Genomic DNA, 25174 nt, shown 5'->3' with positions numbered 1-25174 from the left:
TATCTTCAAAAATTATTGTTGTATCAAGAACAAACAGTTAAAAAGCTGTTATTTAAACCTCCCTAAACAAGAATATTTAAAATGAAATGAATCATAAAAATATGACTGACAGATTTGAGCAGTTGTACAATTGACAAAAAAGTTACGAATTTAAAAAGCTTAGCTTATAAACTTAACAGTTTTGCACGTTGGAAAACCTCCTACTAGAGAATACAGCTATAAAAAATAGTTTGTGGAGCATTAAGTTTCTATATACTTACGTGTCATGCGCATAGAAATCAATAACCATGTAGATCTGTATTGTATAAGTCACATCTGGTAAGATCTGCCTTTTCTTTCTGCTTGTTCTATTCCCTTTGCTGGCTTCCATCTTTGCTACCCTAGCCCAAGATCGCATGAGCCTTTCGTATTCAATGCTTCCTTCAGCTGGTACTGGAAACCAAACACAACATTATTCTTGACTTCCAACAAAAGAACAACTATCATATTATCAAATAAAATCAAAATTAAGACTGAAGAACGGCAAATGCTAATCTCTGCACGACTGAAACCAACATATTTAGAGCTTTATACATAGTAAAACCTCCATTACTCTATTTGAGCGCCACTTCTAATAGAACGCCACTATAGGGGAATGGTTGGAAAATAGAGGTTTTATGATTTTAAAATTGGGTGCCATTGTGCTCAAATAGAGGTTTTATTATATTTTAGATAGACATTAGGAAAGGCAAGAAATTGTTTTGACATTTCGAGTGACCCCAAATTGCTGTCTTTTGAAGCAGTTACTATGCGAAGCCTGATATCAATTTCAATTCTAGCCATGAACTGTGGCTGCCATATATTTTGAACATTTTAGCCTAGCTAAATATTATATAGGTAGTACATGTTACATATTTTCATTATCAACTTTGAGTAGGTAACTAGCATTTTCTACATATATTTTAATAAAATTATTATTGAAAAATACTTTTAGAGTTTCATTAACACCTTGAGCATATTTTAAAATTAAAAGATTTCCAAAGTTGTAATCATGGAGGTGTTTTAGTTTTTAATATATATATTACACGTACATGTATAATTGCTACTAACATTTCTATGTAAAAGATTTAAACTAGCTCCAAACTAGATCTCTAAATTAATATGATTATTTTCTTTTTAATCTTGCTAAAATAAAAAGAAGCGTATTAAAATGTGTTTTGTAATAAACTATTACAACAAACTTTGTTCTTCTGACTAGTTTTTTTAAAGCATGTTTCAACTAGCTATTTATGAAAAGTTGATTGCTAATGGATTTTGATACTGAAGCCATAACACCAAAAAAATGAATGTTGTATTTTCTCGTAGGCCATAAAAAGATTTAAAAATCTGAATGTAGCTTGAAGTTGCAGACATAATGATAAGCGTGTAGACAGTTGAAAATCCTAAACGTTTAACCGCATTTGTGATCTCAGAATAGAGATTATAATGTTTTTACACTGTAATAATAACTATTGTTATACCACTTATTTGCATTTAAATGAAACAGAACAATTAAGAACCAGATGTGAGATAAAAAAGTTTAAACTAAAACTAAAAATCAAAAGACAAAAACTGGCAAGCAAAGTTGTCAAATCATAATTGTTTGTCTAGACTTTGTTTTAAAACAAATCCTGTTTGAATTATGATTAAAAGTGAATTCGAGCGGAAACAAAGCTATTGGTAAGACCGGCTCATAGATATGAAAATAAAGTATTTCAATTTATAGAACAGATATGAGACTGTAAATATTGTGAGGTTATCTTCATACGTATGTAATCCACGGTGCCAGAAGAGTCATCTGTTTCTCGTCTTTCCAAGACATGGTCTCCTTCTTCAGCATTAAGACTTCTCTTGTGTATTTTGGTATTATAAGGAGATAAGTCATATTTTACATTCTTTGCAAGAAAGCTTCCTTTCTATAAAGGAAAATTCACATTAGCTCAGAAAATGTTAACACAACTGATCTTGGTGGTAGCATTAGAATGTCTTGTTTAACATTCGGTTTTTAAGTATCTGGTAAGCGTATGCAGTTCACTAGCTAAATAACAAATAAGAATCCATACCATAGAGTAATCCTCTCCTTCAAATGATGTCAGTGATATGGAAGCCTGATTTGAAAGGTCATGATAGAAGGCTGTGTGCTAAAATATGTACATGACGCATATTAGCGTAGAAAGCTAAATACGTATGTTATTTTGTTACAAGCAGTTTGGCATTGCAAAAATTCTATAATTACCACTGCTGAATCAGAGCAAGATATCACTAGGTACAGTCAGTCGACCACCGCTTTATCGGACTTCACATTCTTAGACTTTCAAGTGTTCGGATAACGTCCAAAGTCAAACCGATTGTCCAATAATGACTTTATCAATCCAAACAATAACAACTTTGACCCAAAAGTGACTCTCGCAACGGGGGGGGGGGGGGGGGGGGGAGAGGGGGGGAGGGGGGGCTTAAACCACGTGTACACATGAGTTAGGATTAAGATGAGATTTGTATTGCAATTTTTATTTGTTATTATTATTGCTATTAATATTATACTGTACCTTATTGTAGATATAACCATATTTTACTCTTTCATGTATGCTGCATAAGTAAATTGTACCATAACATAAGAGTATGTGTGTGAGACAATACAGGTTGTTCAATGTACAGTATTGTCCACTACTGAACTTTTATGGTTTGTACATAGCCCAGTATGTGTTACTCTGAACAAGCAAGGCCTGTTTGTTTATGCTTTTCTTGAGACTGTATACTACACTCTATAATCGAATACTAAGAAAGCCTTTAAGGATATTGGACTTTACTAAAACAACTATAGACTTGTCAGAGAACCTTTATTCTGCTGACAATGTCTTCTTATAACTCAGATACTAATGTACACGTTACTAACACTCCCCAGTTTACAGTTGTGCCATTCATTGTCCTGCAAGTAGCATATTATTTGTAAAAATTAATGCAATATTTTGTGTAAATCATTCTGCACTATGTTCTATGTGTCATTCTATTTGGGGTTTACAGTATGCAATGCATTTGATGAGGAAAGTTATTTTCTATATCCGTGCATAAACAATTTGTATGGTTATACTTTTGAAAAGGTCTTAACTTAGCAATATCAAAAAGAATATTACTAATAAATCAATAATGTTTGCAAATACATATGACCTCCTGCCTATACAAAATGGCCTAGTGAGCACAGGCCAGTAAAGGGCTAATGAACTTCCTGGAGATGCAATGACTTGGTAATCAATAAAACGCAGCTTATAAGTGTTGCAGGAAACTAGTAAGTTTTGAACATGTGATGTCACTCCACTCTCTAATGACCGCCTGCTCGCTATAAGGATTAATGTAATCTCCTACTTGTGCCGTTTAGGGAAAAGTTTTATACTTGTTTACTACATGTAGTAAAAGACTGTGCCATAGCTGTGCCATAGCCTTCTCACATAGCTATTTAGAAATTTATTTATTTTTAACTCAATATGTTTAAAACACGTCAAACTGTTTTTTGCGAAATCAGTGAAAATTATATAGTCTTTCAATCTTTTACCAATGTTACATAGTCTCTGGTCCACAAATACCACTTTTTGCTATTGCATGTTCTTGCAAATATGAAACAATAATTTGCAAAGGGTTTTATGATAGCAGAAGTACATATGTTCTGTTTCTCCATCTAGAAACTAATCGTAAAATACCTTGAGATCAATCACCCCAGTCTGTATGGGGCGGCCATCTTTGTCAGTACCGTACAGAGGTATCCTTTGACTAACAGCATCGTTTTGTACAAGGTTTAGTGTGATATTGGACAGTCCATTATCTTCTGACCAATCAATGTCGATAGCGAATGACTTTGGATGAACCGTCTGGTACAATGGAATACCTGAGTGCCTGATAATCCATTCTAAAATAGTTCACAGCTGAAAAGCTAAAAGGAAAATTATGAATATAAACACATGATATACAAGCTATCTAAAATGCAGATCTGAATACAAGACATTTTAGGTCACTTATGGGTTTTATTGTACTACCAGCGATAAAAGACCTGTAACACAAAAAAGTATCTTGTTTTATAGTAAGAATCGTAACCTTTCTTACAATAAGGGCAGTGTCCTTTCAAAGCCACAGTTATATGTTTAGGATATGAATACATTGTCCAGTATAATTATCACCTGCAACCAATGGCTTGGTGGACTGACACTCTATCTAGCTTCTGTCTAACCATTATGCTAATCAATCACCTTTTGTCTTACAGAATTATTGTGTGTATAGCTATTCTCGGAGCTTTATTGGCACATCTGACCAATCTCTTACAGCGCCCTCTACTGCCAGGATACTAGTAATCTTTACTATAATAAGAGCGATGTCTGTCTGTCCATCCATCTGTCTGTTTGTCCATCCATAAAAGATTCCTCACATCCGAGGCATCAGATTCACAGTCAAGCACACCACCACTACACCACGTCACAAAATAATTACGGATACACTGCTTACTCATTACGATCTCTCACGTTGCACGGGGCTGCCAAGCGTACTAGCAATAACAGTTTCTTGCTGTAATCTTTAGCCTGAAAATTGCACTAAGAAAGAAGCTGTCTGTAATTGAAAAATGCTCTGTAGCTTGACCTGTATTTTCTTCGCTTATAGGTTGCCACAATATCATTTGATAGAGAATGGAAAGGAAGCTACAGAAAGTTAGATGTTGGGGTTTAACTTTCAAGCTTAACAAAACTAGAATTGATAAGTTCAAACTTACGAGCATCAGCGTGGCTGACAATGAATAAGAAAAGCACTCCGAGAATAACTGCCATCTTCTTCATAAAGGGCAGCAGCTGTTAATCAAAGAGTCAAAGCAACACTATACTTTTATGGTTGATGTAAACGATGAAGGATAACACTAAATCTGTTTTAGACAAATTTTTAGTAAGATTATAAATTACATAAAGAGCTCTTTTTTGCAACTCGCTTGTTATTTGATGCGGTTACTAACTTGCATTCAGTGCTTATTGTTTACTGTTCTAAGGTTCATCAAACGCCCTGACAGTTTTTTAGAAGCATGCAAAGAACGTGTGTATCTATAAGACAGCTCAAGACAGGTGTTCAAGAGCTTTAGTTGACTTAATAAGTATTATGACACCAGAAATAACTTTTCCTTGTCTAACAGGTTATTATTATAGTTGAAGAAATAGAGTTTAATTTGAGAACAAAGAGTTTAACTAGACACACATACTTACACAGGTTGGATCATATCAAACAGTTTCTAGAAGCTTCTTTTTCTTGTTTCTGCATACAAATCCTCTACTAAAAGCAGTTAACTTACCACTGCGAGATAGTACAAAAAAGTAAGTGAACAATTGAAAGAACTCTTCAGAAAGAAAACAATTGTTTTACATTCAGTAGCTTTGCCTTAGGATAATAACCCAATGCACGGGTCGATAAATTTTATGTGTCATCCACTGCTCATTATTGCTTATGCTTACAGAATAAAGAAATCAAGTGAATAATTTCATTGTCTGCATTATATGCCCAGCAACTATCATCAAAACAAACTTGGATAAGCAAACCAAGTGCCGCACACGAATAGTTCTACCGAAATATCAATAGCAATGAAATAGTGAATGAATGAATGAATATCAACGGCAACTGCAATGAATGGGCCATAAAAATGGTTACAACTAAATACATGTATAACTCATGTTTATCACTTTGGAGAGCTTTAATGCTGTGCTGATAGAAGACTGACAAGATTTGGGTTTGTACAATCAACAATAGACAAATACATCTAAACAGACATGCACCTATTATACAATGCTAACAGAAATGTCTGCCAAGTCAAACTTTTTTGCTTTGCTTGGCTATTGTGTGATGGCATCTTTGCTAAAGAAGGCACAATTGTATTTGGCAGCTTAGACAAAATACTAAACGTTCCAAATACCATATAAATTATACTTATGAGCAGAATTCATTAGTTTAGTGAAGCTGGGTGCCAACGAGTTAGTAATCACACAGATTTTGTAAAAATCCTAATCATCTGTCAGATTTTAAAAAGCTATGATTCTTGGCAGTTGCATTCATACATGTTTAAGTCAACATATGATCTTAATGTGTTTTAGGACTGAGTTTGTATGTCAATGCACTTGTATCTCAATGTGTTTGTATGTCAATTCTGTCATATCACAAAGCAATATTTCCTATATAATATAACTAAATACAAATTAATCCATTACCATACTATGAGAAAACCACCTAAAACATGATGTTACGATGGCAAATATGTTCTTAATTGTAATTCACTACTCAACTTTGCAAAGTAACAAATGCCTATTAAGTAGTTATGATCTGAAACAAAATGTAACATGACTATGTACAGTACTGTGTGTACATGTAGTACAGTACATACGAGACAGAAATAATGACTAAGTGTGGTGTGAGGGGCTTGACGGCAACCTGTTCAGTACACTAGACTTTTGTGATGTCACATAAGATAACATAAACTTTGAAATTATCTTGTGAATTTATAACCAACCTTTTAAAACTTTTTTCAAACTGATTTGATGAGAAAGCGGCGTTTTCGCCTACTTGGCCATTTAGTGGCCATCAAGAATCGTCTCGCATGCTCATATCTCAAAGGTTTCGAGTATCTGAAGATAGAAACTTGGTCAATTTTTTTTCATATCTTGGTTTTTTCATATGTTGAGGCACGCGTGTGTTGAGGTATGACTGTAACATATTTCTAAAAATAATTGGCTGAGCCACGGTTTGAAATAGCTCAATTTGTAAGTGATTAGTAGAGTGTGAGAAGTGATCAGAGCAGATCAAGTGCTGTTTTATATAGTCCACTAATAATTATACAACTGATTATGTAAATAGGGAGCTACTTTAGACTGAGGTCAAGTGCCCCTGACATGCGAGTTATGGTTCAATTTCTACCAATGAAGCCAAGAATGGCATCAAACTTAAAATTTCTCTACTCAGTTGTGCATGACCAACTGTAGGTTTTGGTTTGCGCTAATATTATTGGTTACTAAAGAAGTAAAGTTCAAAAATACATGGCAACTTTTACTCCCACAAATTTTGCTCCGAGTTTGTTGATGTTACTGGAGTCTGGGTTGGTGCAAGGACTAGCAGTTCATATCCCTTTTACTTAAAGAGTAAAAAATAAATTGAAGCTGTTGTGTACCAGGTTCTAGCCTTCTCCACATACACATGCATGTCTGTCAGGCTACCTTCTACTTATGAAACAAGCATGCGTTTACCTTGATATTCTGTCTTCTGTTGAACAAGTAAAATTGTTTAGTGATTTTAATTCTACAATTTGTCAGTTAACTCTGAAAAGTAAATGCAATGAGAAGTAAATTGTACCTTTTTTATGAACAAGTATTAATCTAACCCATATAATACAGGTTGGCTATATAATATAGGACTGGCTAATATATTAGCCAGTCATAATACATGTTGTATAACAGGAGTTGATATACAAAGGAAATATTAGCAAACAATTTGAATGAATCTGAAATTTTTAATTTTTTTGCGAAATTGCTATTAAATATATTGAAACTGTTTTCAAAGTTTTTATTACTGAGGTCTAAACATGCTACTGGTAAAGCTATTTGAATGTTTTTAATAAAATTGAAGAATTCTAAACACCATGAGCTAGGATTTATATTTGTTGCTAGACAGGTCTCAATGACTCATTAATACTGTGGATAAGATGGTTTTTTGATTAAATATCTCATTAGATTTTTTCAGCTATTTTGATCAAAATTAAAATTTAAAATGTCTTTTTCAATGGTTATTAATATAAAAGACCTAGTGTTTTGTTTATAAATCTGCAAAAGCATTTTCTGAGCCTCACATCATTCCTGCCTATGACACAGCATAATTCTAAAATGAAATGTCATTTTACAACTGCTGGTAACTACAGAACATCCTTTCCCAAGTCAAACACTATTTTACCTTGCATTAGCTATGAACCGCTCACTCACTTATTCACTCACTCACTCACTTTCCTCCTCTCTTCCCCCTTTCTTTCCCTCTTTCTCTTCTCCTCTCTCCCCTCGCCTTCCCCTAGTCTTTCCCTTTGTCTTTCCCTTCTCTCCCCCTTTTTTCCCCTTTCTCTCCTCTTCCCCTACCTCTTTCTCCCCTTCTCTCCTTTTCTCTCCCCCTCTCTCCTCTCTCATCCCTCTCTCCTCTCTCTCCCCCTCTCTCACACTCTCACCCTCTCTCCCCTCTTTTTCCTCTCCCCCTCTCTCTCCTCTCTCTCCCCTCTTTCTCTATCTCTTCCCGTCTCTCCCCTCTCTCCCCCTCTTTTTTCTCCTCTCTCCCCCTCTTTTTCGCTCTCTCCCCCTCTTTTTCGCTCTCTCCCCCTCTTTTCCCCTCTCTCCCCCCCGTTTCCCCCTCTTTTCCCCTCTCTCCCCCTTTCTCCCTCTCTCCTCCTTTTTCCCCTCTTCCCCTCTCTCTCCCTTTTTATCTTTCTCTTTCCCTCCCTCTCCCTGTTGCTCCCACCTTTTCTCTATCTATCTATGAATCTATCTATCTATATATCTATCTACAAATGTATCTCTTTTTTCCTCCCTCCCTCCCTCCTTCCCTCCCTCCCTCCCTTCCTCTCTCTCTCTCTCTCTCTCTCTCTCTCTCTCTCTCTCAAAGTGAGGTTTTAGAGGCAACAATAAAACAATTTTGCAGAGCACTAAACCTGATAGATGGTGAGTATGTCTTATTGAGAAAAAGGACATCTAGTTTTTGTGTGAACCTTTCTAGCTTTGAAAGCTTCCTATTTCTAAGCTATCATGAGGATTAACTTTAAACATTGTGTCTTTTTAAGCTAATCTTTTTGTCAGGGGCTATTTTTTTATTGTTCGAATAGTTTGAAATGTCCTTAGTATTTTGGCGATATCTAGAGACTTAGCTGGCCAACTAACTTGAAACCTCAGAACTATATTGAAAATCTGTCAAGCTCACAAAGGCCTAAACCTTGTAACCTTTCTTAAGTTAGAAGAAACAAAAACAAACTAAAATTCTGCATCAGAGTTTTCTTGGGTATAAAATCTGATGAGAACATTACATCCTGTATTATATTTAGCACTGGTATCCAACATAAGCTTACTTTGGGTTTTATTAGAGCACCTAGTCTGTGTTTTATGATTAGTTCATGAGTTTTATAGATATGAAATGTTAGTTGGTAATGAGCAGACAGACGGTTAAAAGAAAGACAGGTACAATGGACACATGATGCTCCTTTGCTGTCATTGGCCTTTGGTAACTTTCAATAAGCTTTGATTAATTTGGTTATGCTCTAACCATAAATAGTGTAGATGAGAGTGCCAACACATATATAAAACGCTATTCTCTAACTGCAATATTAATCTTTCCTCAGCAACTGCATGTGTAGGCCATATAGTAGTAGCTATGTGTTTGAAACATTTTATAGCTAGTCCAAAAGCTTTTGCTTGCAGAGTAAAAAGCTTCCTATGCTTTATGATTTGTTTAGCTATTTAGTTTCGAGTGAGTGATCAGGATATGTACTGGTACAGTCTGCTCAGATACGTTATAAACAACAGAAGTAGATAGAATAATCAGATAATATAATGGTTGTTCTCCTGTGTGAGTCCTCATGTGCCTTGTTAAACGACTGTAATTAGGAATTTTACTGCTGTGAATCTTACATTATGACGGGTTCACCCTCATATGGGTACTAATATGACTTAGCGGAGTGTGGTACTGAGAGAAGGTACAGCAGCAAACTCTACGTAGAAATACACAGATTGTTGGCATTGTTTTCACCGGTTGAAGAACTCATGAAAGAATATTACAAGGAAATTTACCAGCAAATCTTTTCTTCTAAAGTGCACCACAGAGGGAGGTCTCGGGGCTGTATGAGTATAAACACAAGATGAAATCTGCATACGATAACCGCCATAGAAATGACAAAGTCTGCATTGGTGAGTATTGGTGATCTTTTCAAAACTTTTTAAGTCATAGAAAACCTTTTAGGCGAATAACACATCATTGTCACAGATACGTGATTAGTTTGTACAAAATGTTGATCACTAACTCTCATGCAAAGACAAAGAAAGTCAGACAACCTCTTGACTGCTGAAAACACTTCAAATATATATATATATATTTGTATATATATACATGTATATATTTATATATATATATTTTTTTTAGTAAATTTCTGCGTGTGCTTCTCATTAGTATAGCGGATTACTGCACTTTCAAACACTACCATTTGGGATATATTACAAGTTGTCTAATCTTACCAAGTTTGATTCTATAAATATGGCTGTATTCATTTACTATGTACATATTTTAGTAAATGACTCAGTAAAACTTGTGATTAATTGTTGTAGGTACAAATGTAGAATAAGCTATGCAAAATCCAGAGCCCAAGTGCAGACCAATACGACAATGTATAGTCTAACAAACTAATATTTGTGACAAAAAGATAAATTTATAACCGATAGGTTGATCCAACACATCGGTAGTCACAAACAATGGTAATAGACAAGAATGATTGAGAAAAATGATGTAACAGTTTAGACATATGCAGTCCTTTCTGTGTAGCAATCTCAGATACTAAGTCAACTCGCAGCCACAGCCTTCATATATTGCAATCTCAAAATGTTGAGTGTCATAAAAACTCTCTTTCTCCATTAATGACTGGGCTTTTCCTAAAGAAGAAGAAGAAGAAGAAGAAGAAGAAGAAGAAAAGGAAGAAGAAAAGGAATATATATATTGTTTTGTTATATATTCTACTACTCCCTGCAGTAGCAAAGAAGGAACCTAAAAAGATTTTCTTGCAAAAATGTGTAGAAATTTTGAGTTCTTGCTCCAGACTGCATCATACTGTAGATTGAATCACCCTGCAGTTTCATTACCTCCATTTACCAATCCTCTGCAACATTGTCAGTTTCCACAATAGTTATAGATGATGTAAACAGTAAAAATGATAAAAAAGCAAGGCAACACAAGAAAAACACACTGTTCACTGAAAATATAATCAGTGAACAAAATTACCGGATAATTTTTCTTTTTTATGAATTCATCGATTTCGACTCTGACTACAAACAGCGCTTCAATACTCTTCTTCGACTCAACCATCTAACTTTGGTATTTTACAAAATAGTGGGAGTTCATATCAGGGAAGAATGAAATGAATTGTCTATGATTCTCAAGAATGTAGAAAGTTAATTGCTGCTATACTATAGCTATATCCTTAACATTCTCATTATTAATTTTTACTACAAAATGATTTTTGGTACAGAATGCGGTGTAATAATACTAGCGAATTTATTCTTGTTTCAAGTCGGTGTAGTTTGCTTTTCACGTTTTCCTAAAATTCTCCATATATCACGCTCAACTGTAATACTCTACACTAGTGTTATTCTAAAAAAATCTTCCGTTATTACAAATTATAAATTATTATAAATTGCAGAAAACACTTTAGACAAGCCAGCGCATTGCGCAGTATCTGCTACATCTGTGCACCCATTGAAATCCTCCAAAAATGCCTCAAAGTTTTTAGCTGCTCCAGATAACTGTTTCTCTATATTAGTTGTGAAAACTGTAATTCTGGAGAGGACTGTATCGGGTGAAAATTTATGACTGCATACAGTCAGTTGATCTGAATGTAAAATGTTACTTGCCTTTTGTAAGAAATTCTGTTATGAACAAACCCTCAGTAAGGGGCTTGGATGATTTTGCTACAACTTCACTTATGACAAAACTTGGTCTTACTGAGTTTTCCTTGGCCCGGTTAAATTGGTAAAGAATGTTGCTGTTCGCGAAATCCTGATTTTATTTGCATTCGTTACCTTTTCTAACTTTGCCTGAACCACTTTATACTCCTTTCTGCTTTGTTTCATATGCCAAGGAGCGTTATACCCATTTCTGCTTTGTTTCATATGCCAAGGAGCATTATACCCCTTTCTGCTTTGTTTCATATGCCAAGGAGCGTTATACCCATTTTTGCTTTGTTTCATATGCCAAGGAGCGTTATACCCATTTCTGCTTTGTTTCATATGTCAAGGAGCATTATACCCCTTTCTGCTTTGTTTTATATGCCAAGGAGCGTTATACTCCTGTTTTGTTTCATATGCCAAGGAGCGATATAGTTTTCTGTGCTCGCGGGCTTTTATGGAAAAAAGATATTAAATGTTAGCCCTGATCTCAGTGAGTAAATATAAAACTACCATCTTTTTTAAGAACTCTCCTTTGCGTTTTTTGAAAGCAGAAGACACATATAGGCCTACAGCTTATTATAAAAATTAGAGCTGCATAACGATTAAAAAAATTAATCGCGATTAATAACTGGTCTAAACCAGTTAGTCTTCGATTAATCTTAGAATTAATCTCGCAAAAACCTGCATATTCGAAAACAAATAATACAGCTACATACAAGTTAATTATATTTGAGACAATTATTGTTAACAGAAGTACATGTTATGTACAATCTATATAAGTTACAATGTGTTAGTTGTGAATATGAAAATAGTCCATGAAAGTCTATAATCAAGCCAGCCAAAAGTTAAGGCAGCATAGTTTATTTACATTATCCAAATGAAGAAATGCCCTCTGCCTACATACAATATTGCCAGCTTTGAAGAATAGCCGCTCACAGGGGACAGTAGTGGCTGTAGTCAATAGTAGTAGTTATTGTCTGCGGCAGCCGGTGATAAATTCTGAGCGCTATGATTAAAGTTAGTTAAATGATATTTAATGATGATGTGCTGCGGTGGTAGGCAAATTCTTCTTGGCATATAATGCACTTCACATTCTTGTTTATGCTTCCAACATCGTCTGAAAATGCGTCAGCTAGTACGGAGGAAATTTTTCTGCTTTTATGTTCCAATAAAGTGTCGATCTTATACTACTATTATTCTAAAGCTGAAATATGATTGTGATTTAAAAAAAATCAAATTACTTGTATAGTTTACATAAAAATGTTTTATAATATAAACAAAAAATAGACTGTCAAATATTAAATAATACTAAAATCGCTTTTGCTGCTATTATCTAGAAACATGTTCAAATAACTAACGACACGGCTGCTTACAACTTTTAAATATAACGCTATCAAGATTATGAAAGAAGAGGTATTAGATCCTGTGAATGAGCTGTCATTTGATATTGATTAACTGGCCATACTGTGACTACTGACCATTCTATATTTTATTTACTAACACTGGTATACTAACAACATTGAATTAAAATTATTAAAAACCATCGGTTGTCACTTTACAACCATAGCTGACATAAGAATAGTAGAGTATTGTGTCACCCGCGTTAAAATTTTTAAAAAAATGACCATACTAATAATTACTAACTTGGAATCTAAATACTCAATCAACTCAGCTTGCATATATATATACACTATATATATATATATACTCAGCTCAATCAACGATCTTATTATCCTCTTATAGAAATCATATTATTGTAGCCACTATCAATTTTATTCTCAATTATCATATTATACCACATTATATTAGCTTTAATTTTTAATTATGAGGTCAACAGAACACTATTTTCTCATGAAAACCTCAATAAATAATATTCACAAACAAACAACTAGATAACTAGTCGACACTGTGGTAGTCCCGGAAGTGTGACGCAGCGCGGGAGACGATTCAAGACGCTCCAGCTCGCTCTCTTTGATCTGCTAGCGACCGAGAAGGACGTGCCTTGACCGACGCTCTGGCTACATTCCAGCTATACTGCTACGCACTACCAGGTATAGTACATGGTGTCAGATAGCGGACGTCAATACTTACGCGTGTAATAAAAAGGAGGCAGCCGAGGTTTGGTTGGACCTGTGTTTTCGAACAATAGTATTAGCATTTAGGTTAAGCATTAAAGCTAGTGTGGTCCTTTCTCAATTCAGAGAGCACATTGTTATTTACGCAGTACTGGGTTGAGTAACTGGCAAAAAAATACATTGTTGTAATTGCAACAAGTTTGATTGTTCTAGTACTTATAATCCATTGTTGATCTGCATTTTCTCTGTGGTACGTCAGTGTCCATCTGTTAGGTTGAGTTTGGTTGAACTCCCTGGTCACTGGTGAGCGTTGAACATCCACAATAATGGCCGAAGACAATCACTCTAAGGATGACTGGTTTGTGCAGAGATTGAGATGGGCTGATGGAAATTTAGCAGCAAGCTGGAAGATTTTCAAGGGACAACTGTCGATTTACATGATTGCAAAGAAATTCAGTACAATGGACGAAGATGAGAAAATTGCCAATGTATTGTTGTTGATGGGTCCGGAGAGCGTTCCTATTTATGATCAGTTTGTGTTTAATGAGGAACAAGAGGCACAGAAGAAGACCTTGACGAATGTGTTACGTTACTTTGATGCACATTTCGAACCTGTAAAAAACATTATATATGAACGGGTCAAATTTAACAGTCTGGTTCAAGGAGACTTATCAATACACAAATTTATTACTACGATTCAATCTCAAGCTGATGTATGTGAATACGGCACCATGCGAGAAGAATTAATTCGTGACCGCATCATAGTGGGTGTCAGTGACAACCGTTTGAGAGAATACTTGATCGACCTTGAAAATAATGACTTGCAAAAATGTATCAGTAAAGCTAAACAATATGTCAGTCATCATGAGCAATCAGCTAAGATGAATAGACAGACTGAGGTCAACCTAGATATGATAGGCAAAGGGAAGTCTGAATATCAGCCTAGGGGTCAACAGCAAAGAAAGCATCAAAGAGAAACTGCAAAATGTTTTTACTGCCCAAGAGGAAACCACAAGGCAGAGTTCTGCCCTGCACATAAATCAGTTTGTAGGGTATGCAAACAGAAGGGACATTGGGCCAATTCACAGGCATGCAGAGGTAAGCAGGGAAAGCAAAGAGCAGCTCATGAAGTTGAAGATATTGATGTAGATGGCTTATATCTCGGATCGGAATCAGATTGACTAGAGGTGATAAACGGGAGCCCCATGACAGAAACTAATAAGGCATGGTTTATTGAGATATTAGTCAACAAACAGCCGATTAGATTTAAGGTAGATAATGGAGCAGCAGTGACCGCAGTCCCAAGTTCATTGTCTAGTATGTTCCCAGAAATGGAGGAGTCGTCCAAAACTTTGAGAGGAGCAGGCAACTACAAGTTGAGCATAGCCGGGAAAACAACGGCCGAGCTTCACCTACGAGATATGCAGGTGATGGAGACAATCTATATAGTTGAGGGGTTGGTTACACCATTGTTGGGGAAGCCAGCTATCTCTAAACTAGGGCTGATAAAGTTTCTGCATGAAATACAGGAAGACAGGTCCTGGGTTGAGAAATTTCCGGAAGTCTTCACAAGACTAGGCGCAATGCAAAATGAAGTTGTAGTCACACTTAAAGATGATGTCAAGCCCTTTGCTCAAACAGTTCCCCGAAGAATGGCAGCTGCAAGGAGAAAACCTCTCAAGCAAGAGTTGCTGCGAATGGAGAAACTCGGGGTAATTCAGCATATAGAGGAGCCGACAGATTGGTGTGCACCTTGTATTGTTGTACCAAAAAAGAACGGAAAGATCAGGGTATGCATCGATTTCACCCGATTGAATGAGGCAGTAAAAAGGGAGCTTCACCCATTACCCAAAACAGAGGAGACGCTGAGTGAGCTTGGGTCAGCAGTAAAATTTTCAAAGTTGGATGCAAACTGTGGATACTGGCAAATGAAGCTCAGCCCAGAAAGTCAAAAGCTTACCACCTTTATAACGCCATTCGGCAGATACAAATGCAAACGCTTACCGTTTGGGATTAGTTCTGCACCAGAGATCTTCCAGTGGGAAATGCAGAAAGCATTAATGGACAACGAAGGCGTAATCTGTCAAATGGATGATATTCTGGTTTATGGTGCTAGCCAACAAGAGCATGACAAAAGAGTAGAAGCCGTCCTGCAGAAGCTGAAATTAGCTGGAATTACCTAGAACAGTGACAAATGCCAATTTAACACACCAGAGGTGGTCTTTCTGGGCCATGTTATTTCTAAAGAGGGCATTAAAGCAGACCCGGAGAAAACTGAGGCAGTGCGAAGTTTTAAGGCACCTACCAACAAAAGAGAGTTAAGGCGGTTTTTTCGAGTCCTAAATTACCTCGGAAAATTTTTTCCTACATTGTCTCGAGGAACGCACAATCTACGGCAATTGCTACAAAAAGACAAGGAATGGGTCTGGGAAAGTGCGCAAGCTAATGAGTTCGATCAGTTGAGACAGACGATCTCCAAGGCACCCACGTTAACACCTTTCTGTTTGGAGGCACCAACAAGACTGAGTACAGATGCGTCTTCATATGGGCTTGGAGCCGCTGTCCTACAGCTGGTCAATGGGGAGTGGCGACCGGTGGCATATGCATTGCGCAGTCTCACTGCAGCAGAGCAAAAATATGCTCAAATAGAAAAGGAAGCACTCGCAATCTGTTGGGGATGTGAGAAGTTTCATTACTATTTGGCGGGTCGTGAGTTTGAGGTAGAAACAGATCACAAGCCACTCATATCAATCCTCGGAGACAAGGAACTATCCAAGCTGCCATTACGTGTTCAGAGGTTTAGACTCCGAATGATGGCTTACAGCTACAAAATTATGTATACACCAGGGGCAAAGCTAGTTTTGGCAGATGCCTTGTCTAGGTCTCCATTGAGTGTAGCGGAAGTTGAGGGGGACGCAGATTTGGTCGAATCTTTTGTTGTGTGTGAGTTGGTTGACTCACTGGCTATATCTCCTAATCGACTTGAAAGGATCAAGGCATCTCTTCTGGAAGATGCTGCGGGAATGAGGTTGTTGAAATACATTGCAGAAGGCTGGCCGCAATACAAGGATGTAGACCCGACTGTGCGCAGCTTTTACACTTTCAAGGATTTCCTTTCAGTAGTACAGGGGATTGTGTTTTACAACAGCAGGGGGTTCATCCCGGAGCTGGAAAGACAGTCAGTACTAGCCTCAGTGCACAAGGGCCATCAGGGGGAAACGAAGTGTATACGTCGGGCTGTGGAACTAGTCTGGTGGCCAGGAATGACCACTGAGATCCGGGAACTGGTCAAAACGTGTCCTGAGTGTGCCGAGTTCCGTAGACGGCCCAGAGAACCGCTGATGCGCGCAGAACTGCCTGAGAGACCATGGTGGAGGTTGGCTGTGGACATAATGGAGAAAGAGTCTCGGTCATACTTGGTAGTAGTGGACTACTTCAGCAGATTTATTACAGTGCATGAGTTGGTTGACTCAACCTCGTCAGAAGTCATCGTTAAAATTCTCCAAAAGTTGTTCTGTCTGATTGGACTACCAAATTCGGTTATGAGTGACAACGGTCCACAGTTTAGTTCTGAGAGTTTCAAAAAGTTCATGAGAAAGTGGGACATACAGCATGTCACAAGTTCACCTAGGTACCCTCAAAGTAACGGTGAGGCTGAGCGGGCGGTACAAACTGTAAAAGCTCTGATGAACCAGAATGTCAGTCTTGATGCGGCACTCTGTTCATATCGAGACACACCATTAGCCAATGGTTACTCCCCTGCACAACTGTTGTTCGGAAGAGGGCTAAATTCGATGGGATTTTTGAATGGCCGCAAGATCGACTATGCGAGGCTACTGGAGACAGAGAAGTTGTAACGGAACTACCAAATATATCAGTATAATCGAAGGTACAGGACTAAGGCACAAGAATCAGTCCCGATTGGACAAGATGTAGCCATACAAGACCCAGGTAAAGAGCCAGTGAGGGCAAGAGTTGTGGCGGCACAGGGGCGTGAGGTTGTAGCCATAGGACAATCACAAAGGCTGTGGAGGCGAAATCGGCACTTAACCAGACCTTGTAGGGATTCAGAAGCATTGGTTCCAGGTGTGGTAGCACCTCGTGGTGAAAACTCAAGTCTACAGTCAAAGTCAGGTCTGGTTGCACCAGCGGTTCAAGCTGAGTTCGGCACAGGGGTGGATGTAGAGGTACCAGCGGTACCCGACTCTAGACAGGTGCCGACAATTGCTGAACCGGAGCCATTGACGGGTCATGACAGTGGTACAACGGAGAGATGGTCAGAAGAGAGTCAACGAAGATTGGAGGTTCAACCCTGTGACCCTCGTGCCTCACCAACAGTGACCAGGAGGGTGACAACCAGAAGTGGCCGGGTAAGTAGGGCACCTGAGAGGCTAAAGATATAACTTTTGTGTGGTTTTTTTTAGCATGAGAAATTTCCTAATTGGCAACTCAATCGTCAAAGACGTTGTCAGCTCACAATGGGAGACCATTTGCTTGCCGGGGGTAGGTTGGCAGGAAGTCATTGACTATGTTCTTGATAAAAGGGAACATTTCCAGAGGTCTTTCATATACATTCATGTAGGACCAGTCCGATTCTCTAGGCTTCATAGGACTCAGAATAGACAGGAGGCTCAACTTATGACAACCTACCTGGGTACGGTGTGGAGCATTTTTGAAAGATGGGATCATAGGCTAGGTAGTCTTAAAATCTTTCCTATATTGTGTACAATTTATCCAATGGACTTTAGGGTGTACAATGATCATCTGGCGGCCAGTGTTCCTGGAGGTCATGGTCGTCAGATTTTAACAGCGGATTATGCTGAAAATTCTCGCGTAATAAGGGGCATGGTGGTGGAAGAAAATAAACATATCACAGCTTTTAATGATTCCAATGGATTGTGCACACCATTCTTGCACCATACCATTTTTAAGAGAAATAGAGGTTATTATCGCTTTCGGCTTAGGTTTTTGAAGGATGGCCTTCACCCAACCCGAGAAATTGTGAGGCAGTGGGTGAGGGAGCTTAGGGAAGTCGTGATGCTGAATAATGCTAAATGGAGTGGTCTCCATTAGATTTTAATTATATCGCTGATAGGACAGCTAACTAGTTAAGTGTACCAGGAAAGACCTTTCGTTTTTCCTTCAATTTCTTGAGAGGGACAGTTCATAAATGATGAAAAAAAAATACATGTATACTAATAATGTAACTCCATGCACTACTCAACTCGTGATACTGCACCCGTGTTTGGATTGTCGGTTTTAGGTGTGGTTGCACCTTCACTAACACTGGATTGGAGGAGAGCTTAAGAGGGAGGTGTGGTAGTCCCGGAAGTGTGACGCAGCGCGGGAGACGATTCAAGACGCTCCAGCTCGCTCTCTCTGATCTGCTAGCGACCGAGAAGGACGTGCCTTGACCGACGCTCTGGCTACATTCCAGCTATACTGCTACGCACTACCAGGTATAGTACAGACACCGCGCTTATTTTGTTGCATAAACAAGTTTTATGTTAGTGAATCACTTAGTGTTTTTATAGTTGAGTGCAAAATAATTGTGGTTGTATTTAATTGGTGAGAAAGTGTTGCTTGTCATAAATTAAATGGTAGTAACCTGCTATGTTAATGTTATATTTTGGCGGACGCTAGGCCACGAATTTATCAGAAATAAATTCTAATAAATCTTTATAGTTCATTCTCGCATATAATTACTCTTATATATATTTTGAATATTGTGTCTGTTTTTATTATGTGTTTTATTTGCATATAATTACTCTATGTATTTTACATATTGTGCCTGTCTTTATTATGTGTATTATCGCTAATACTTTGTTAGTTTGGCCGTAATTAAGCCAACGTGTTAGCGACTCTATAAATCATTTACTCTTATACGGTTTCCTACCTGGTTCCATTAAACGGTCCGGGGAAAATATATGTACTGTATATGGGAGCGCTCTCCCTAAGAGAGCAGAGTAGTCGCAGTTCCACAACTAATTTCTTTTGGAATAAAACAAACGAAAAACCGTACTCACTTCTCTTACAATTTATGCAACATTTATTACTATCTAGATCGTGCCTGAGGAAAGACCTGCAAAATCCTTTACAATATATTAAACAATACCAAAGAACCACATTATGATCATCACCTCGGTTGCATTTTATCTGAAGATTAATTGGCTCAACGCAGTTAATCGTGTATTTGTAGTGTATTTGTATTGATTGCGTTAATCGTTTAATTAACGCGATCATTGCGCAGCTTTAATAAAAATACAAACATATCAAGTGCAACCTTACTTGGCATTTAAACTAAGCTGTGATGAATGTTTATTGTTTGTTTATCAGTGGATTATGTGTGAGTAAATCAGAATTTGAAAGCTTTAATACAGAGTGTTGCGTCTTACCTGTTTGAGTTATGTAGAATGTGTATGCAGTATATGAGTGACTATGAAAATCGTAATGAAAAAACCTGGCCAGGCTAAATCCCTAAATAAACACTCTAATTGTCAAGTTGGCATTCTTATCAAGAATAGACTTTTTACGCATGTGCAAAGCATAGTCTATATTGGGGTTGGTATTAGTTTGGCTCAACATCCTCCCTTCTCTTAATAATGTGTTGAGTCTATCTGTTATGTAGAGAACTGTTTATATACTGATTGTTGTGTTCCCCGTTGATTGTCCATATGATCGACGCTAGTAATTAGCAAGTTGAGTAAGATATGAGTATTGATATAATGTGTAATATGTAAGGTAAGTAGTAGAGTAATATAGTATGTACAGCGCTGCCCAAAAGACAGCCCGCTACTCTAGGTAGCGACGAGGAGGATTGATTGTTCTTCCGTAGCGTGTGATTCTGATAGGCGTTGCCTCTGATACCTCCCTCTCTTTCGTGTTGGTAGATGTCGAGTTGCCTATCACTGGTTCTGATGTTGTTGTTTCAGAAGTGCTGAGTACTTCTGGTTCAGACTTAGTTAGATGAGGGACTTTTCTAATATCCACTCTGTTCCTACGAACAGGAGCTCCTCTCTCTGGTTGTACCATATAAGACCGTTCATCCAGACGTTGTGTGACTTGAGCACGTCGCCAAACTTTCTGACCCAAGGTCACTGGTCTAAGTCGAACTACATCCCCATCCTGCTGAGGTTTTAGTTCCTTTGTGTGCTGGTCATACACAGCCTTGTCTACAGATTGTTTTTGTTTAAGTGCAGATTTTACACTATCAGTACTTGGATTTGATGGGCTTAGTAATGATGCAGTAGTTGGCAACCTTGTCCTGCAACGGCGACCTAACATTCGCTGAGCTGGACTGTATTCAAGCCCTTCTTGAGGTGTGTTTCTATGGGCTAGTAGCGCTAAATAGGCATCAGTCCCATCTTCGTTAGCTTTAGTTATTAGTCTTTTTGCTGTCTTGACTGCTGATTCCGCCTTGCCATCCCCCTGTTGATTATGTAGACTTGAGGTTTGATGTCTAATGTCATACTTTTGAGTGAACTTTTCAAACAATTTTGAAAAAAATTGAGGACCATTGTCAGTTATAAAAGTTTCAGTATGACCATATCGAGCCATGTGTCCTTTCAATTTCTTAACTATAATTCTAGCGTCTTCTGACTCAACTCTATCTACTTCAATAAAGTTGCTATAGTGGTCGACAGTGACCATATACTCTTTTTCACCACATGTGAAGAGATCACTAGACACAATCTGCCATGGACGATCCGGTAGGTCTGTCCTCATCATTGGTTCGTTCTGTTGTCTTGCACTATATCTTTGACAAATGTCACATTGGGCTATAAAATCTTCTATTTCAGCCGTCATTCCAGGCCAGTAGAGGCACTCTCTAGCCTTTCTCAGCGTGGCCTTGACCTCTTGATGGGATGAGTGTAGTTCTTGTTTTACTTCAGCTCTCAGTGATCTGGGAATCACAATTCTCTCCCCTCTGTAGGCAAGTCCATCATGCACAGCCATTTCATCTCTCATGCTATGAAATGGTTTCGCTAGCATGTTTATTCTCTCTTTCTCTTCTGGCCACCCCTTCGCTATAACTTTCATAACAGCTTGTAGAGTCGGACAGTTTGCAGTTTCCATTTTTAGATCTTTTTTCCATAGACCAGCTATTGTTTCAGTTAAGGCTTGAACAGTTTCTGTGAGACAGTTTATTGTTTCATTCTCCCTTGCACTGTCTGCTGGATCAATCAGGTGACATCCGTGTCTACTAAGCATGTCTGCAATATGTTGCTGCGCTCCTGGGTGGTATGTTACAGTAACATCATACTGCTAAAGCCGCATACATAGACCTTGCAGTCTTTTAGGGACATATCTGAGAGGTTTGAGCATGATTCTTTGTAGACATCTGTGGTCCGAAAGTACAGTTGTGTGCCTGCCATATGTGTACTGATGATACCTTTCAATTGCCCACACAATGGCTAGAAGTTCTTTCTCGATGATAGCGTACCGGGTCTCTGCATCTCGAAGAGCTCGACTGCTAAACTCAAGAGGTTGATCATCCTGTAGTAAGGTTGCTCCTGTAGCCTTGTCACTAGCATCACACTGCACAGTCAACTCTTTCTTTGGATCATAGTATTTTAGCATCACTAGCTCAGCTGCTACTAGTGCTTTGGCTTCCAAAAAGGCCTCACTTTGAGCTTTGGTCCAGTTCCAAATTCCCTTATTGTTTGCTTCTCGCAGACGAACTGCAATCTCTGCTAGGTTGGTGAGGAACTTGGATAGATATTGAAGGAAACCAAGGAAACTCTTCAGTTCCTTTTCATTTTAAGGTTCTTTCATTTCCGCCACACTCTTGATTTTCATGGGATCAGGCAGTAACTTTTTGTCTGTTACTATGTGGCCTAGAAACTTAGCCGATTTCTGACATAACTGTACTTTGTCTGGGTTTAGCTTAATTCCTAGATCTCCACAGCGCTCAAGAAGCAATCTCATTCTTGCATCATGATTTATGCGCGCTTCTACATACATCGTCTGAGCCGCAGCCTATCACTACGATGTCATCAGCTACACAGACTACACCATCTACACCTTGCAGTGCACGATGAAGTTGTTTCTGAAATATCTCAGAAGAGACTTTCAGACCAATTGGCAGACGTAGCCATTTATAACGACCAAAAGGTGTGTTCATGCATGTCAGTAGAGATGATTCTTCGTCAAGATTCACATGTCAGTAGCCAGCCTTCAAGTCTACTACAGAGAACAGTCGAGCATTTTTGAACTGGCGAAGTACATCCTCCAATGTGGGCACAAAGTGAGATTCCCTCTGCAACGCTTCATTTAATCTCTGTGGGTCTAGGCATATCCTCAGCTTGCCATTAGGCTTCTTTGCCACTACCATGTTGCTTTCCCAAGGAGTGGGTGTATCCACAGCCTCAATTACCCTTTTCTTCACCATAGCATCTAGCTCAGCTTTAACCTCTGTGTGTATAGCATGTGGCACGCGGCGCACTGGTGAGGCATGTAGTCTGACTTCTTCTGCCACTTTCAAGTGCTGAACACCAGGTACAGAACCTAACTTGTCGTCGAAAGCACCTGGAAATTCTTTGAAGATGTCAATCTGACCACCCGTATTCATAGCATTGATATTTCCTTGGTTAATGGTTATCATGCCCATTGCCACAGAAGCTCTTAAGCCTAAAATGAGTGATCATTCTTTGTCTACAATATGAAACGTCACTTTGTACTTTTTGTTGTTTTTGGGATTACGAACCATTATCCTAGCGGTACCCAAGACTGTCTGCCCATCGTTGGTCCATGAAATTAGTATTGTTTTGTCTGCTGTGATTGGTACCCTCTGTGGTAACATATCCCGTCTCAAGATATTGACAGTCGAGCCACTGTCTAATGAAACTTGGCCTTTGCGCCTGAGTCTATCAAAACCAAGCGTGCAAAAACCTTTTGAGAGCTGCTTTTTGTTGTGATCTGGTCTATTGATTCATGATCACTAGTCTCCCCTGCTATTGCATGTGTCGATGCATGCGCACCAGCTTTCTTTTTAAAACAGACAGCTTCAAAATGATTTTCTGCCTTGCAAAAATTGAAAATCTTGCCAAAAGCTTTGCAAGATTCCTTCCTGGCAGCATGCCATCTGCCACAGTATTTGCAGTCCACCGACCTAGTTGCCGATTTTGTGTCCTTGAAGGAACGATGAATTTTCTTTGAGATTTCATTCACATTAACTGCTTCCTCTGCTTGTATCTTTTGAAGAGTAGTAGTAGCACGTTCCTCACTCTTACACAGCTTGATTACAGACTCAAGTGTTTGCTCAGTAGAAGCCAGCAGTTTTTTTCTTGTGTCATTGTTTTGAATGCCTACCACAAGTCTGTTGCGCAGCATTTTATCCTTCAACTCTTCAAAGCTGCACACTTTTTCTAGACTGCGCAGTCTTGCTAAAAAAGTGTCGAAATCTTCTCCTTCTTTCTGGTCAGCAGTACTAAACACAAAGTCATGGTACAGTTCATTCTTTGTTCCAACACAATGTGACTCAAGAATATCTAGTATGTGTGTAACAGTTGTGTGTTCTTTTCCACTAGATTCTACTAGCTTTACTGCGGATTCACTAACTGTGTATAGTAACAATGCAGAATGGTATTCCTCGTCTTCCTTGCTTAATTTACTTACTATAGTATATCTCTCCCATTGTTTCTTGAACACCCGAAATGCTTCTTCACGATGTTTATCTAACAACAGTGCATTAGGAGGGTCAAACCTGCGAGCCATAGCTTAGTATAAGTCTTCTAGATTTTCTGTGACTAGATTTTTTATTTATTTTCATTAGCTTAAATTAGCATCGTTCTCGTTTGCATCAGGATGGTGGTAGTATATTCAGTGGGCTATTACCAGTTCACTTCAGACACCATGTTGCGTCTTACCTGTTTGAGTTATGTAGAATGTGTATGCAGTATATGTGTGACTATGAAAATCGTAATGATAAAACCTGGCCAGGCTAAATCCCTAAATAAATACTCTAACTGTCAAGTTGCCATTCTTATCGAGCATGGACTTTTTACGCATGTGCAAAGCATAATCTATATTGGGGTCGGTAATAGTTTGACACAACATCCTCCCTTCTCTTAATAATGTGTTGAGTCTATCTGTTATGTAGAGAACTGTTTATATATTGATTGTTGTGTTCCCCGTTGATTGTCCATATGATCGACGCTAGTAATTAGCAAGTTGAGTAAGATATGAGTATTGATATAATGTGTAATATGTAAGGTAAGTAGTAGAGTAATATAGTATGTACAGCGCTGCCCAAAAGACAGCCCGCTACTCTAGGTAGCGACGAGGAGAATTGATTGTTCTTCCGTAGCGTGTGATTCTGATAGGCGTTGCCTCTGATACCTCCCTCTCTTTCGTGTTGGTAGATGTCGAGTTGCCTATCACTGGTTCTGATGTTGTTGT

General features: G+C 38.2%; 1 protein-coding gene across 1 annotated transcript; it reads right to left on the bottom strand.

Moving 5' to 3' along the window:
• Positions 1 to 23611: 23611 nt before the first annotated feature.
• LOC137400750 (uncharacterized) lies at positions 23612 to 24490 on the bottom strand. Its single transcript, XM_068087087.1, has one exon. The coding sequence runs from the start codon at positions 24488 to 24490 to the stop codon at positions 23612 to 23614; it is 879 nt and encodes a 292-aa protein (XP_067943188.1).
• Positions 24491 to 25174: the final 684 nt, after the last annotated feature.

This window comes from Watersipora subatra, chromosome 7 (genome assembly GCF_963576615.1).
Source record: "Watersipora subatra chromosome 7, tzWatSuba1.1, whole genome shotgun sequence".
NCBI classification, from domain to species: domain Eukaryota; kingdom Metazoa; phylum Bryozoa; class Gymnolaemata; order Cheilostomatida; family Watersiporidae; genus Watersipora; species Watersipora subatra.
Note: the sequence above shows the minus strand (reverse complement) of the source record. Positions and strands in the feature narration are given on the sequence as shown.